Source organism: Heloderma suspectum, chromosome 3 (assembly GCF_057233095.1).
Source record: "Heloderma suspectum isolate Gila_16-S chromosome 3, 16-S_ref, whole genome shotgun sequence".
In the NCBI taxonomy this organism is placed as follows: domain Eukaryota; kingdom Metazoa; phylum Chordata; class Lepidosauria; order Squamata; family Helodermatidae; genus Heloderma; species Heloderma suspectum.
Genome location: NC_139460.1, coordinates 236650911 through 236668473, shown reverse-complemented (window position 1 = coordinate 236668473; position 17563 = coordinate 236650911). Strand labels below are relative to the sequence as shown.

Sequence of the window (17563 nt, the reverse complement as noted above, 5' to 3'; positions counted from 1 at the left end):
TCCACACCAGCCAGTCCGCGGCCGGAAATCCGGCTGTGGACGGCCCTGGCCGGCTGCTCCGCGGAGTCGCCGCGGACATGAGAATGGGGTTTTTCTTGCTTTGACTGAAGAAAGCCTCCCCGCCCTTAGTGAACCCAATCTGGATGACTGTGCTTTGCATGACTGAAAGAGGTGCCACTGGTGCTTACTTCTGAGTAGACATGCAAACAATTGAGCTGTGCTTTGTATGCTTGGTGGGGAAATGTTCAAATTGGCAAGAACTATTTTGCTCGTGTGTGTGTGTGTGTGGCCCCTTAGCAAACCCCAGCTCTCATGGCTGAAAAGGTTGTGCATCCCTGAAAGATAAGATCTCTAACATAAGGGAATAGGCTGTGTCGCCACTCTGTGGCAGCAGCCACTTCTTACACAGTGTACTACTTCACCAGATGCCAAGATTTTGCCCTGGCTCAGTGGGCCTTGCTGCCTCTGGACCAAAGTCTGCTTCATCTTTTAGTAAGCATAATGTAGAGTCCAGTACAGCTGCAGGAAGGTGGCTGCCATGAGAGAGTATCACTGTTCTCACGCAGCTAATAACAGGTAAAAGGGGGAGTAAAATCCAAAAGAGTAAGTACGCCTTATCAAACAGCTACATTTATGCCTTGAACTGATTTCTGAGTTATTACTGGAGAAATCTTCCATGGGAAACAAGCTGGAGGAGAGGAGGGCTATTTAGGAGGATGTTTCAGCTCTCAGCATCCGCCCAAGAGAGCAGAGTTGAAATGCCCTGATTTGATGTGTTGATTGCTTACAGGTCAGATTCATTTGTCAGAATTAAGTAATTAATAGGGATGTATGAAAGTCACTTACCTTTTCAAACATTCGCAGTGGGGGGGAGGCGCTCCATCCCTCCCCCCGAAATTCTCTCTGGCCGGCTCCGCTCCGCGGCGATTCTGCGGAGCCACTGGCCGGAGCCGCCTGCAGCTGGACATCTGGCCGCTGGGCAGCCTGCAGGGACGCAAATGGCGGTGGCCGTAGCCGCTGCCATTTGCATCCCTGTATTTTGCTGTGATAGGCTACGTAAATATTTACATAGCCTATCACGGCAAAAAAACAAAACAGCGAATGCAAATGGCGGCGGCTACAGTGGTCGCCACTTGCGTTCCCTTTTTTTTTTTTGGCCGTGATAGGCTACGTAAATATTTACGTAGGCTATCACAGCCCCCCAAAAAAGGGAACGCAAATGGCAGCCGCCATAGCCACCGCCATTTGCGTTCCCTTTTTTTTGCCATGATAGGCTACGTAAATACTAGGGATGTACGAAAGTGACTTACCTTTCCACGGATTATGTTGATGATGGGGGAGAGGCGTTCTGTCCCTCCCCCCGGAATCCTGGCCGGGGGGGAGGAGCTCCGTTCCTCCCCCCGGAATCCTCGAACGGCCGGCTGTGCTCCGCGGCAGCTCCGCGGAGCAGCCGGCCAGGCCCGGCCCAGCCAGGCCAGGCCAGAGCCGTCCGCAGCCGGATTTCCGGCCGCGGAGGGCTTCTGGGTAAAAACAACAACAACAACAACCAACCGTTCCTTCTTTTTACCGTCTTAATCTACGTAAATCTTTAAGTAGGCTAAAACGGCGAATCAAAAGGGGACGCAAATATCGTCCGCTACACTATTTGCGTTCCCCTTTCTTTTCGCCGTCATAGCCTACGTAAATATTTACGTAGATTAAGACAGTAAAAAGAAGGAATGCAAATGGCGGCGGCCGTAGCCACCGCCATTTGCATACACGGTTGCTGTTGTTTTTAAACCCACCCAACCATGATAGGCTACGTAAAGATTTACGTAGCCTATCATGTCTTTTTTTTCTTTTTTTTTAAACCTACCCATGATAGGCTACGTAAATCTTTACGTAGCCTATCACGTCTTTTTTTTTTTTATACACAAGCCTGGAAATGGCGGCAGCGGCAGCTGGTCGGAAGACCGGCTGCCGGAGCCACCGCTGCCGGAGCCGCCGCCGGAGCTGCTGCCACCCGGAAGATCCGCCCCAGGTAAGTCTCATCCCGGGAGGGGATCCGCAGGGGGGCGGGGGGGTGGCAGGCCGTTCCGCCACGGAGTTCGGGGGGCCGAATGCAGTGGCATTCGGCCTCACTGAGATCCGTGGCGGAATTCTCTGACATCCCTAGAAAATACTTACGCAGCCTATCACAGCTTCCGCAGGGACGCAAATGGAGTCCCTGCATTAGCCGTGATAGGCTAAGTAAGTATTTACGTAGCCTACCATGGCTATAGTGAAGAAGCAAATGGTGGCTGCGGCCATCATTCACAAAGCAGCGTGATCGGCAGCAGGTAGGTGTCCCATTTTGCACGCCTTTCATGGGGCGGGGGGGCTTCGTTCCGCCATGGATGTCGGGGGGCCGAATGCACTGGTATTCGGCCTTACCGAGATCCATGGCGGAATTCTCTGATATCTCTAGTAATTAATAATGGGCATAGGAACCACTCCCCTGTTTATAAGATGATACACCAGCAGAAAAGCTTTTGCTGGTGTCAATGTCTTTTATTGCCTAGAACTCTTCTTCCTCATCTGCAGTGGTCTTCTTTTGCAAAATATTTTCTGCCTGGCCTGTTCGAGCTTCCAGAGAATCTTGTAACTAGAAAACTCCAAACTGGCAATTAATGCTACACAATGAATTTGGGACTTTGTCTGGTTCTCTGCCAGAGAACAACTGTTCTATCTTTACTGCTTGTTACACTTTCAGCCTGGGCTTTCCATCAATTGGACTACCAAAATGCTCTCTCCCCTGGACTTGTCATCCACAGTGGACTTTTATGTGTTAAACCTTGTATTCTTAACCTGCTGTGGAATATAATGCTGGTCTTCTCCCCGACCATGGATTATTGTTTGTCACGAACAGAATACCTTCATCTTTGATTGCCCAGAAAGCCTTCTGGTCTGGACTATTAGTGACCTTTATGACTGTTGTTTTGCCTTGACCTGTACATTAGAGATTTCCAATGCAGACTTTGTTGTTGGACCTGATATCTGCCCCTGTGCATGTATTTCTGGCCTTGTCTGATTTTAGGCCTGTCTCCTGAAACAAGATCTGCCAGGAGCCTTTTTCAGTAAAAGCTCAAAGGGGAAAATTTCTCTACTGTTTGGGACTCCTTCTTGTCTAGTTCATTCCTGAATCCCTGGACTTAATTTCACTTGGACCCCCGCAATGCAAGATACTGAAACACATAACATCTCCAGTAAGCTGGGATTCTGCCTCGTTGTGACTTATTCCTGCATCCTCGAACCCAAGTCAGCTTGGAGCTTCTGTGCGTGGAAATCCTGCATACAGGACTGTTTCTACCGCCTACAGCTTTTTGGTTAGTTCATTCTTGAATCTCTGCTCTTTGTTTGGCATGGACCCCTGTCATGTAGCACTCTTGAAAAAGGAACTACTTCAGAGCAGGGACCCTGGCTGGCTCTGACTATTCTCATCCCTAATCCAAGTCAGCTCGGGGCTCCTGAGCATGGAGATCCTGCCTTTGGGGACGTCTCTATTTTTGCCTGGGGTTCTAGCCATGACGCCTCTTGAGTTATAAACCATACCCTGTTTCTGAATCTTGTATCATGAACCTGGATGCCTAAGTGCTTTGAACCCCTAATGTTGTTAAGTCTCTGACTATGATTATGTGCTTCCTTCTGGACTGCTCCTTAAGCTAAGCCATGGGCCATTAGCTCTTGAGTTAACTGATTTATAGCTTCTAAGATTAAGTGCTGTAATTTCTGAAGTGTGATCTGTGTCACCTGTTTTGCTTTTGAATAAAGCTAAGTCACTGAATCTATGTCTCTGTCATCCTGTCCTGTGGTGAAGAAGCTAGGCCCTTCCGACACTAACTTCCACCACTAATAAGGTGCTAGCACATAACTGATCCAGCACTCTCAGCAGTGCAAGCTAAGAGAACGAGTAAGAGTTGTTTTTGTGCAGTTTGCCACTTGGCTATGGAATTTGAAATTCTTTCCTGGGGAACTGATAAGTGGTAAGATCATTCTCCACCTACTCAGTTGCACTGCTTCACTACCCAAGGAACCTGTCTTGGCCATTAAAAGTTAGAACAGATGACATAATTATTCTCTCTCCAATAATCCTTTAAGAAAGAAAAGGAGATGGATGGAGCAATGAAGAGAGCTGATGTAGAACTGCATTGAGCTTCTGACATGTGTTCCCATTCCACAATATGTCAGCTGTGAATGCAGATCTCTCTTTTGCCTTTGAAAGATTACTGGCACATCCTCATTGCACAGTGGAGCTGCACACCAGTATAGCTGCGGCTGCACTATACCGAATTGTTTCATCAGTGAGATATTTATTCATTTAAAGCATTTCCCTCCACTCTTCAGCCAATAAGACTCCTAAAGCAGCTTACATATGACCAGTAAGAATAATAAAATATCATTAACACAGGTTTTTTTTAAAGAGGCTATTTAAAGAGGTGCAGATGACAACAGCTTCCTTGTTATTCTTCCTCTCTTGCTCATAGGAAGCTTGATACTAATGGCCTCTGTTGAAAGGAGGAAGGATACAATACTGGAGAAGCAGCAGCAGGAGAAAGCAAGGATGGCAGTTCACCTGGCTGGCTCCTTCTTCCACTCCTGCTTTACAGGACACTTGGGAGAGCACCCAATGCCACCACTGTGCTTCTGGATTCGCTGAGTATGATGCACCAGCAGGACCTACTGCCAGGGCAACAGAAAGCGAGCACTTTCTAGAGCAACCCCAGAAAAGAGCTGAAATGCTTGTTTCCAGATCAGGTTAGTGAAGCTCCCTTCTGCAAGCTCCGCCGACCTCTCCCATTCTGGAAACATGTATGTTGGCTTGTTTGCAGTTGCTTTAGGAAGCAGGAGCTTCCAGTTGCACCAGTGGTGGGTCCCACTGGCACACAGGCAGAATTGAATACTGCCCTTGGTTCTAATGGGCTCTGTAAGGGGACCAGGGATGCACTCTCAGCTGGTGAATATCCTGCAAGTTTTGTTGCACTGGTGTAATGGCACAATGTATGACAGGACAATGACACCAGGATTCTTAAATTTGATACTATACATTATTTGCTTTACATTTACCATGGAGCTGGTTTCTAAATGTGACATCAGAACAGGCCACAAGAAAAGAGAAGCATCCTTATGACAAAATGCCATTTTTGGCATTTGCAAGCTGAGCCACAGCTGCTTTCGTGCAACATGATGAGCCCATAGGCTTTGTTTATCTGAAAGATAAGCCACACTCTGGAAACCTGCCACGCCCCTTGACTTGTAACATCGGACCAGGGATGATTTTCAGGAATGCATTTTTTTCCTTCAAGCATGCCTGGTGCTTTATTTTTCCCAAGAATGTGGAGAGTATGTGAATTAATAAATATGCTGCCAACAAAACTGTAATTTCTTAGCTGCCACTTTACTTGGACTTTTCTGTTAAGTGAAATGTGACTAAACACAAAACAAATAGCAACATGCTGCATACAGATAAATTATCATTTTTTAAAACCTCAGTGCATTCCGCTGACTAATATGGAGACTCATAGAATCATAGAATAGTAGTGTTGGAAGGGGCCTACAAGGCCATCGAGTCCAACCCCCTGCTCAATGCAGGAATCCAAGTCAGAGCATCCCTGACAGGTGGCTGTCCAGCCTCATCTTGAATGCCTCCAGTGTGGGAGAGCCCACCACCTCCCTAGGCAATTGGTTCCATTGTCGTATCGCTCTAACAGTCAGGAAGTTTTTCCTGATGTTCAGCCAGAATCTGGCTTCCTGTAACTTGAGCCCATTATCCCGTGTCCTGCACTCTGGGATGATCGAGAAGAGATCCTGGCCTTCCTCTCTGTGACAACCTTTCAAGTACTTGAAGAGCACTATCATATTTTCCCCCAGTCTTCTCTTCTCAGGGCTTAACATGCCCAGTTCTTTTAGTCTCTCCTCATAGGGCTTTGTTTCCAGTCCCCTGATCATCTTTGTTGCCCTCCTCTGAACCCTCTCCAGCTTGTCTGCATCCTTCTTAAAGTGCAGTGCCCAGAACTGGACACAGTACTCTAGATGAGGCCTAACCAGTGCTGAGTAGAGGGGAACTAGTACTTCCTGGGATTCAATGGAAGCTGCTTCCTCTTTTTCTTACCTTTGTGAAGCTTGACTCTTTCTTTGCTGCTTTATTATACTGAACAGTTCTGTATGCTTCCCAAGCATGAGCTCCATACCAATTTTCTCTTTTTCCTAGAGAAAAAAAGGTAAAAGATAATAGGTTACTAGCAATAACATGAGAGCAAAGTGAAATAAAGTTCATTTCTAGGCATGAGAGAACCACTGACTAACAGAGATGATCCGACAGGCATTTGTCTCCAAAATTATGGTATCTCTTTGCTCACATGTGAAGTAGTTAAAATTCCACTAGGAACCCTCTGCTGTCATTTCTAGGTGTCTTACTAAGACAGCCTCACTATGGAGCAAGAAGATTCTTTTCTCTTAAGAATTCTCAGTGGATGGGCTTTGTTTCAAGTTCTGTGTCTGAATAACTGCCATATTTTACAAGAGGAACAAACACACAAAGTTGTTTTATGCTCTCAGTGCTTTACAGTGCAATCCTAGATGTGTCTACTCACAAGTAAGCCCCATTGCTTTCAATGGGACTTACTCCCAGGTAGGTGTGTGTATAGAATTGTAGTCCATCCAGGCTGGTGTTTTCTCCTCTCATTTGCAAGGTCTTTACGAGGCCTACAGCCTTAGATCCCAGCATCTCCAATTAGAAGGGAGGTAAGTCTGGAACCTTCTGCACACAACGCATGTGCTCTGCTAATAGCTCCAGCCCCTCCCCTCCCCTGACCCAAAGGTTCCTCCAAGTCAGATTGATATGCAACCATGGAAGGACTTCCCCCCTCTCCCCATAGTATGCAACATGGCTGTATTGCCTGAGCCCTCTGGGTTGTTGCGGAATTTCATCTCTACAGTATAATGTTATTTTCATCCTCATTGAGTTGTATCCAACGTTAGTCCTCAATATAAACCCATTGAAATGAACTGGACTTAAGTTAGACTAACATTGGATACGACCCATTGTATGTTGGACGACCCTATTCCTGGAGCGTGGCTTCACCACGCGTAGCGTGGATGTGGGCAGAATGATTAGATGAGTCACTATCAGGACTACACCAGGGCTGAGATGATCATTAAGTCCCTTGAGGCCCTATGACCCTGAGCATGTATTAATAAATTTGCCCTCTGCTACAGCCTAAATCTCCAGAATCCCAGGATAAATTGCAAGGAGCTGGACCTTGACTATGATTTATAAACTATTTTGGCAGTATGAAGAGCATGGTGCGATTTAAACAAAACATTCCTGAGACAGCTGTCTCAGGCAGCTTATTTTGGATGTCATGAAGGGGCAGCAAATGGTTAATTATTTCATGTACTATTGTTGCATTTATACTGCCAGGGAGGGGGAAGAGGAAATTGTGGGATTTTCTGCCTCATTTGCCAAACTAACTTGGTTGGCCTTGTGTACGGCGTGGGGGGTGGTATGTCCAGCTTCTCCTCAGGGAGCAAAATGTCTTGGTCCAACTCTGCTTGTGTGCCATAGTACTCATGCATACATGTTTTTCCCCAATATGATTAATCTTGATATAGGTAAAAATAACATGTGAAGTGATATGCCAAGGCCTACCTCAAAATCTATATGGGGCTGGGAGGCAAACAATAAATAACTTAATCCTCTCTTGCTTTTGTTCCCCATTGCTAAAACTGTAATCTCCTTGAAGAACTGAGCTCTTTCATGGCTCGGCTCTGCAAAGCTCTTAAGGATACTATATGAATACTAACAATCCTGTACGCCCAGCCTGTCTATTTATTTCTCAGTCTGTCAGATGCTTAGAAGACTTTGGGAATTTTATAAATAATAGAAGCTGCAAGGGCGGGGGCAGGGGGAGGAGCTCACCTTCGTAGATTTCATGGATCATATTTCACTTAAGATTTAGAGACCGCACAAGGCAAATAAATTGTAGATTCAAAGGAAGCTGAATTGTCACAGTTAAAGGTCCTGGATCTCTCCCAAGTAGACAATGCAGCTTTTCAGCCTTTCACTACTCTGGCAGAAGCGCATCGGCAAGACCTAATGTAGGATGGAATGTTAACACTACACGTTACCATGACACTTCTGCTAAAATTCCATCTGCAGAACATGCATGATAACAATGGGCAAGCATTTTGGTTTCGTTTTTATGTCTGAGGAAACTTTTATAGCAGACAGCCCATCTTCAAAACTAGACGTTCAAACTGAACCCTACTGAAATCTCAGCCAAACCCCTCCCCCACCTCTCTGGCTGTCACATTTAGTAGATTGGGGTGGGCAACCTTTGGCCTTCCAGATGTTTTGGCCTACAACTCCCATCAACCCTCACTATTGGCTATGCTGGTTAGACCTGATGGGAGTTGCAGTCCAACAACATCTGGAGGACCACAAGTTGCTCATCCCTGAAGTAGATTAACAGATCAGTTTAATTAATGTTAAACGGTGCCCTGAATCAATTCAGGTGCCCTAAATTAATTCAGGTGAGTATAAGCCTATGAACAATTAGGAATAAGCACCATTACTTCCAAGTAAATATGTATAACACTGCACTGTAAGCCTTTTTTTAATTGGGCAATAGCCCTAATTTTCCACCCCAAACCAGAACAGAACTTGAACCATTATTATTTGTACATCTATGCTGGACACAAACGTTGAGCATAACAACAAAATAATCAGATTGCCAGTTCAGAATTATTATTTTTTTCATATGTGCTGGTAAACAAACTTGCCCTTCCCAGAATTAATCATGAGCACATAAAATATTTGTGAAAGTTTGTGTATATATTTTGAGTGTATTGAGGTTTCTGCACTGTACTCCCTTTATGGGCTTGGGAACCACATGCAGGAGAGTCTTGCTGCTTTATAGAATGAAATCCACAGTAGCCTACCATGAAGATAAACAACCTCATGGAAGAACATGGAGACAACAGCTTTTTCTGTACACTCCCTCATGCTGTAATGCTCAGCATGCCTCTATTGCTGTCATTAAAACTTTTTGTTGCTAATGCGGACCTAAAGACCAGCATCTGTTTATTACAAAGTGACTTCCAATATAGATAACTTGGGCCTGCGGTGGCTAGGCCTGCAGGGTTCTAGACAGCACAGGGTACAGTTCTAGTGTTCCAACTCTGATGAAGAGGGGAGTTTGGCATCATTGAGAAGAGGATTATGCACCAGCGAGTAGGAAAGCAAGAGCACTGACTGTTTTAAATTTAAACTCTGTGTGGTTCTCCCCATCATATTACATCTTTCAAACAGCAAATAATAATCCAAGATTAACATACGGTGTCCCTGTGTTCTTTCCATATTCTCCCCTATCCCACCCCACCCCCCACTGCATGTCCCTGTGTCTAACCACCTAGTATTCAAATTAAATAGAATCTCATAGTGACATTAAACTGCTGCATTACAGCTGAGGCCTAGAACTCATTTTGGCTTTTCCAGAGTCCACCTTGAAGCACTTCAAAAAAGCCCGCAAAACCAGTTCGAGCAGAAACCATTGCAGGAAACCAAAAATGAGTCTGTCTGCTATGGCTAAGCACAGTAGACAGTAGACAAAGTAGAACTATTTTAGCATTTAGTGGTTTACTCTTCAGGAGGATGGATAGTTGTTTTCTCAGCTCAGAGAGATTCAGAATGAAAATAAGAACTCCTGGTTGAGCCTATATTCTGCTTTAAGGCAAGACCGCCACACGAATGGCCATTGCAGATTTGTTTATGTGATGTAGTGGAAGTCTTCCAGAGGCAAATTCCAGGCGTCAACATGGCTGACCATGTCTCAACTGTCTATATTACAAGGAATCAATAAAGTAAAACAACTGGAATAACTTGTGGCAGAAAAAGAAAATGGAAGGAAGGAGTTTTCTCACCAATTCTTTAGCTCTAAAATTAGGAGTGCAACTCCCACTCAAGCTTGAGCCCTGGCATGCTCCTTGAAGACTTTTCCCCTCAATTTCAAGCTGGAGGGGGGAAAGAGGCAGGTGAGGGAAAGGTCACTCTTCACCTATGTAGAAATATTCTCTTCTTTTACTATTTCTGTAGTACTAAAAGGAGAAGTAATGCAGTGTGAACTCTGAGCAGGGAAATCTCTGGTTCAAATCTCACCTTAACCAGGAACTCACTAAAAAAATAAAACAACTTTGAAACAAGTCCTGCACATTAATAGATTCACCACATAAAGAAAACAGAGGCATGTTTTTCTCCCTTAGGATGAAGTCTGGGTGTTTTTGCTTCTGTTCTAAAAAAAACATCATGAGATCCATTAATGAGTCTTGTGCATCTTGAAGCAACAGCTGACTGCCTACAGAGATGATTACAGGATCTAACATGAAACAGACAAATAAGCTCTGTTCAGCTATCAAAAAGCCAGAAGTTGTAAATCCTTTATAGTAGGCACCATTAGGGGCCAGGTTCCTATCAGGGGCTACCAAGAATGTTATTGGTTTCTGTCCTACTTAAAGAAGGCCCTCAGTAGAAAGACATGCCATGTTTTATTTTGTATAGCCATCTCCATTTATGCTTATTTAATAAGATGAACAACCCTCTTTACATAAGTCAATCAGTAAATGAAATACCAGCAATATATCAGACATCCCAGAAGTTTTGATAAAAGTAGCTACTCATTGTTCATTTCTGTATTTTCATTTTAAGTGTGCTTTGGTTATTTCCTCATTCAAGTGGACCAGTTTAAGCCTAAAAACAGAAGGTGAAATGGAGAAAACTCTCAAGTTGGAGATCAAGCCAGAAATGGGCTACTTGTTCAGTAGGGTTGCCTTCAAGTCTACCACTTTGTGGAGTCGGGGAAGAAGAGAGTAACAGCCAAACTACTTGTTACAAACAGGCCAGCTGCCCCTTTTCAGCTTGAAAAGGTACTTTGGGAAGTGGCTTGGACCAAATAAGCAACACGGGGAAGAACTTAATCCTTTTGTCCCAGCCATTTTCCAGCTCCAAATAATAATCCCCCAAGCAACTTTTCAAACATTTGAAAAGCAGGTTGAGGAAAAACAATTTGGAGCAGGCAAGTCGTGGGTGAGGAAAGGGTTAAGTATTGCCTTCCCCACTTATACTTATCCACTCTCAATCCCACCCCGCGTGGCTTTTTTAAAAAGGTTTATAAGGGTTCCGTCACACGTGTTTGCATGTATTGAATAGTTTGGGCCAAAAAAAAATGCAGTGTGCAATACATTCCAGTGATTCCACTAAGGACCATTATCCCACTCAAACACATTAGGGCAGTCCTGAAGTGCAACCATATACTTGAGAAGAAGTATGCAAGGTAGGAAATTGAAGGATAACATTATTTTGAATAGGTTCTTTTAAAAGAAAAGCCATTGAAAAGGATTTGGTTTAGTTCCTAAACTGCCATAATAAATAAGTTCTCACAGCTCATGTTTAGGAAAGTAGATACATAAATTTAATGCACAGATTTCAGAGGTAATATGCCATCTTTGACAATTCGGCGTTGTCTCTGCTCTATGCATGTACTGCAAGATGAGTTCAGGACCAAGATGCAATTAACACATGCAAAAGAAAATAAGGGCACAATCCTAGGGCTGCTAGACAGCATCTAGATGGCCATAGAGTTTTCATTTTATGGGAACCAAGCTCAGAGCCATCACTCCAAGCTCAGTTCCCAGAAATCCGACTCCCCTCCCCCTCCCCCACCACCTCGTAGGAGGCACAGTTTGTCCCCGGCTCCATGCTCGTAAGAGCAACATGGAGTGGCCGAAAATAGGAGCGTTCCTGGGGGCAGGGAGGAGAGGGGACCACGGAAGCACTGATACAACACTTCCTATGCACCATCCAGCCTCCCCCACCCTGTTCCAAGTTGCCCCGGCTAGACAGCCGAAATTGGCCGTCTAGCCACAAATGCAGGGTGGCCGGAGCACAGAGGAGAAGATCCCCTCCACACACCGACCACCCTGCACTGGATAGTTGGCCACCTCCAAGTTCAGAGGTGGCTGACTAGCCCCATAGGATTGCACCCTAAGCCTGGTAAAGGTCAGCAGAATATATCATAGTTGTCTAGATGAATCCATACATCTTACTGTGGGGAACAATGTTTCTTGAGAGTGAGAAGAGCCAGCTCCAGCCTCTGAAGATGCTAACACTACAGATACAGGGGGTTTTTAAACAGGCTTAGTGGTAGAATGCTTGCTTTGCATGGAGAAGGTCCCAGGTTCAATCTGCAGAATCTCCAGGTAGGGTTGGGAAAGAGCCCCGTCTGAAGCCCTGGGTTGCTGCCAGACAGCACGGACAATACTGACCTAGATGGACCAATAGTCTGACTTAGCATAAGTAAGTTTCTTATGTCCCCAGCATACATTCGTCCGTTACAGCCTTATTATAACTATATAGACCTAGGGATGTGAGAATCAGCAAAACCTGAGCTTGCTGAAGTTCTCTGAATTCCATCTCAAAGCTCATTCTGACTCAAGTCCTTATCAGATTGTGAGCTTTGTTTTTTCTTTTTGCATGAAAATCCATGCATATTTTTGTTCACATTTCTCCAAATGCATGCATCCGTAGTGTGCATCTTTGAAGTGTACGCTTGGTTCTCCCATTGATTAAAGTGTATTTGTGCACATTTTTCAAATGTACGCATTTTTTCATGTGCATTTTTCAGATGTAGAACCTATTTTGGGTGGTCCATGAAGCACACTGCAAGCTCGGAAATGTATGAACTTTGACCACAGATTGTGTCTGAGTCTGTAGTCAGTCTGGAAGGTGCAGACTGGTTAATCCTGATAACAAATGAACTGAAACAGATTTGTCATACATCCCTAATACCACTACTTGAAACTTCACATGTAGGGCAGTCTGCTAAGATGGTTATCTGCCCTCAAACCCATAGATAGCATCCAGCCACTATGGTCAGAACTGTGACACTCTTCCATGTGATTGCATAAGCTTTACAGTCATGAGACCTGAAATAATTGGCAAACCCGTATGCTATCATTTAAATTATTCAAGCTAAACTCAGTTTCCTTCCACTAATTTCCTGACTATGAATACATTCTTTTCTTTTTAACAAGGTTTGGGATGGGAGAGGCCTTTGAGTTGCATCCAATGGTGTCATTCCACCAGTAGCAAGGAACCTCTGGTGGAAAGGATTTTCCCCTCCCCCTGCAGCCCCCCACACCCCCATATTTATTCTGTAGGATTGGGGGACACTCCAGAGCAGATTTGGAATGTGCATGAGGGGCTGCAGGGGGAGGACAAGACAGAGGAGTCCCATTGCATCAGTGGACTTCTGCTTGCGCAAGAGTTGGATCTAATTCTTTGGGAGGAAAACAAAGTATTGTGCAGCAGATTGAAGTCCACCTCATGGTTACTAGATGCTCTTATTTTCTTCTCTCTAGTTTCTGAGCCACATAATCAGATGTGAGCCAGATGTGTTTCTATATTTCCCCCTGCCACATGAAGGAGAGAGACTTGCATTCTAAAAGATGCCAAACACTAGATGCTAGCTACCAGGGCCAGCCCTACCATTAGGCACAGTGAAGCAGTCGCCTCAGGCGGCACATGCTGGGGTTTGTGGCAAGGTTTTGGAGAAGAGAGCTATGAGCCACATGGCCTGCTTGCATGTCCTAAGCTATCTTGCTGCCTTCAGGTGTGGTGGAGGATGCGGTCCCATTGCCAGTGCTGAAGAAAGATTCAACTGTCAATTCAGTTCGCTTTTGTACATGGAATGGGAGGTGGCATCATCCTGTCCTTCACTTCAGGCAGCAAAATGTCTGGAGCTGGCCCAGCTAGCTACAGTGCTTACATGCTGTGTATGTGAAAGTTCAGAAAACACTATCCCTGAGACATTTTTGTTCACTCAGGCATTTTACATTAAATGCATTTCTTAGAACTGATAGGAAAGGAAACCACATTTTAAACACTGCAGTTGAGTCATCCATTTTGCTGACTAAATGGATTTTGAAGTTGTGGTGTGTGTGTGTGTGTGTGTAATTGTGGATTTTTAAAAGAGAATTTAATGGTGCTAGGGCCCCTGGGGTGGCATCCCTGGGACAAAGAGAGAGAGAGAGGTCTATCCTCGGAGAGGTCTATCCTCAGAGGGGGATATCTGACATCAACTACCCCCCCGTCAGCCCCTGCGGAAATGTCTGCTGCCCATACCTGTCCGAGATCGGCGGGGGGGAAGGGGGCAGATCAGTGGGCGGTCCCTGAACATGCCAGAAGAGGTTTTGAATTTTTAAGATCCAAAGACCTCCCAGTCCTCAGCACTGCCCCCAACATTGGGGGAGGGATGTGTCAGCCTTGGAGGTGGCATAAATAATTTCCCTCTCATTGCTTATAATGGGAGAAAAAAAAAATTTTTTAAGACACCCCCCTCCCCCAACCCTCTCTTCCACCCTGCCAGGCTTGCACCTGCAGGGCTTAAGAGACATTGGAGGCTCCAACATCAGACCACTCTGAATCCAGAGTTAGAATTGCCCTGCTAATTATGTAATGGTATTTTATTGTAATTTCTTATTAGGAACCACCCAATAAGGGCTGTATGCAAATACCTTTTTTAAGACATTGTGTGAACTTAGATTAAATTACAGAATTTTCTGTCTTATAGCTCCCTCCATTGCCATTGGGCAGAATGTTTAGTCCTTCATCACAGAGTATTGGCTTTCAAGCAGATTTGAACTGACCAGTGGTGTGCATGTCCAATTTTACTCTAGATATTTCTTTTGAGGAATTAAACCCATAACAGGGCAGTTTGCTTATGATCTGTCTTTGCGAGGCATGTTTTGCTTTTATAATGCAATACACAACTATGAATTGGTTTAATCTTGGAAATCATCTATTTTTCCATTTTACTGCAATAGGTTAGGAAGCACAGATGATTTCCGAGATTAAACAAAACACAATTGTACAGCAGTAAAATAGAATGTAAGCAGATTTTGTGCTTATCTTCAGTTTCAACAAAAGATAGCTGGTAATTGCTTTTTTATAACTTGAGCTTTATATTTGAAAGTGGAGAGCATAGCAAAGCATGCTTAAATACTAAAGCTGAAGATCCTTAACTTTCTATTCTGACAGTGAGCCAAATCATCAACCAAGTTTCTCACTACACACACACACACACACACACACACACTTATATATATATTTTCATAAGTGACAAAGCTGCAACCGATAATGTTTTGGGTCAGCACAAATCATACCTGGCTTTCAATCTGCAACCCGAATCAAAATAAGTAAAAGTTCTAAGTGGTTAGCCATTGTCCCACATCTAAGCAGGACAGATCATGCAAGGAAACAACTCTAGCTTTTTCAAGAAGCAAGAAACTTGTTGCTTAGCAACAAATAAAATCATCAAAATTGTATATTCTCTCACATACACAAACCAAAGAACTCAGAACCCACAATCACTGTATTCAAAGATGAAGAAACAAAGGATGGATGCAGAGATGGAAGACAAATTTTATCCATTCACCTGCTTAGGGACTTTCCTTGTGCATAATTCGCTGACCTATTCATGAAACCTTATAGCATTTCTGGTAAATTGTGCAGAACTTGGATCCCAGGTTTGCTTGAAATTTCAGGTTTGGCCACCAAAAACTATGGGTACATATACCTGTGTCTTGTTTTCAATGGAGCTATGCTGAAACTTGGATAGGTATGTGTGACTTCTCTTCCACATAGGGCCCAGTCTTGGGGAGGCGAGGACAGGGAGGATATATTTTACTCTGACCTGGAAATCCAGTGGCACCCAGCCCAAGCTGCGGCCCCATTACTATGAGGGAAAAAGCTGAGACTAAATTAGGGATATACAGACCAGTTCTTCTGTATCTCAAGTCTAGGTCAGTTTCACATGTATTCATTCATAAATCCATTTCATCCCATTTCCACATCAATCTGCAATTATTTTTTCTAAAACCTGCGTAAACAATTCATATGACTTAACTTTTCAGAAAATATGGTTTTTGTATGCATTTTAACCTAAAAGACACATTTCTATACACATGTACAGATGTTGTTTGAACACAGAACTGTATCTCAAAGGGTGACAATTGAAGGAAAAATGTATTCTAATCCATGTTTAGTTGGCCAAGCATGAATCAGGTCAATTTGCTTAAAAATGCAGATTGAATGAAATCCTCCAGCATAAGCTAAATTGTAGATCATGCTTGAGGATAGTTTTGGAGATGTATTTCCCTGTATGTATGTTCCTATTGTCCAGATCTTGTAAGGTTTCCAGGAGCCAATCAGAAGCAGCATTAGAGCAGAACAAGCAACATTTTGAACAATGAGTTGCTGGCTCAGGCCCTTCTCAAGAACAGAGAGTGTGCCTGTGCAGTTAAACTAGGCCTTGTAGTTTGGGAGACAGAGTTGTGCTTCCCTATGGGGCACCGTCTCTCAATAACTACCAGTCCTAGAGTTCCTCGTGCTTAAGCTGGTAAGAGGAACAAAACACCATAATAATTGGCGACAGTGGGGCAACAACAATCCTATTGCTGCTGATAGGATTTACAGGCCAAAAATATATGTGTGTAAATACCTAGTTTTCTAGTTCACAAGTATGTTATAGATCTTTCTGAGAATTTCCCATGTTAAATGTTATGTCTGGGGGGAAAAAAATCTTCAAGTCTACTTTTGAAAAAGAGTATGAACTATTCCCACTTACCTTATTATGACAGACATCCTATGGTCCCTGAGTGAGCATCCCAGGGACCATAAGAGGGCTCATAAAATCCTTTTGGAGGTTAGAGACAGCGCTCCAACCTCAAAAGGGGGAGCCAAAGAACCAGTCCTTCTCCCTTGCCCTCTCACAGCCAGTGCGGAAAGGACTGCACCAGCTGCCCTCTGAGGTCAGAAAAGTGACCTCGGAGGAGGACAGGAGGCTTTCTGGTGGGTGGAGACGGGAGGAGACCAGGGGAATGAGGATATGAGTTATCCTGAGCCACCTCCAGGCTCTATCCCTCCCCCTCTGAAGCACCCTCGCTAGACAAGCTGAAAAGCCTGTGTAGTGAAAATAGAGGAGATCAAAGGCAAGATGGCCTTGTAGGCCCCTTCCAGCCCTACTATTCTATGATTCTATGATCACCTCCACCACTTCCCACCCTGCCAACTTCAGCCCAGTAGGGCATAGGAATCTCGGAAGCCCCAAGTTCAGGGTCTTCTGAGCAGCAAGCACACAATCAATAGGATTGCACCATGAGATTTTTAAAAAGCACACAACTGCAACTAATTTTCAGTGAAGGGAATAGCCCTGTGGGTTTTTTCCACACTGTCAGTGACTGTGGCTGAACCTGAAAAATGTTTCAGCAAGCTAGTTCAACAAAAACCACAGATGTTCTACTATGGTTATGCTAACTAGCTATATTATCTACCAAATATGAACTTGCCAGACAAATTGACTTTGGGGAGATAATTCATGATTTTGCAATAAAAAAGGTCAGAAAGGCAAAGCTTTACAGTGAATTTATAAAATGTTTTCAACTGTGTTGGTCCACTGGGACATTTAAAAAAACAACCCAAAACATCAGCAGA

At 44.2% G+C, this 17563-nt stretch overlaps 1 protein-coding gene across 4 annotated transcripts in view; it reads right to left on the bottom strand.

Moving 5' to 3' along the window:
• The window catches only part of C3H10orf90 (chromosome 3 C10orf90 homolog), a 357993-nt gene that overhangs the window by 101259 nt on the left and 239171 nt on the right, over nucleotides 1-17563 (bottom strand). For all 4 annotated transcript variants that reach the window (XR_014788775.1, XM_084841447.1, XM_084841445.1 and 1 more), the window contains one exon: nucleotides 6128-6222. Coding sequence is in view for 3 of the 4 variants with exons in the window: in XM_084841447.1 (XP_084697573.1) it covers nucleotides 6128-6222 (95 nt within the window). In the remaining variant the exon portion in view is untranslated. The remainder of the gene's footprint in view (nucleotides 1-6127; nucleotides 6223-17563) is intronic.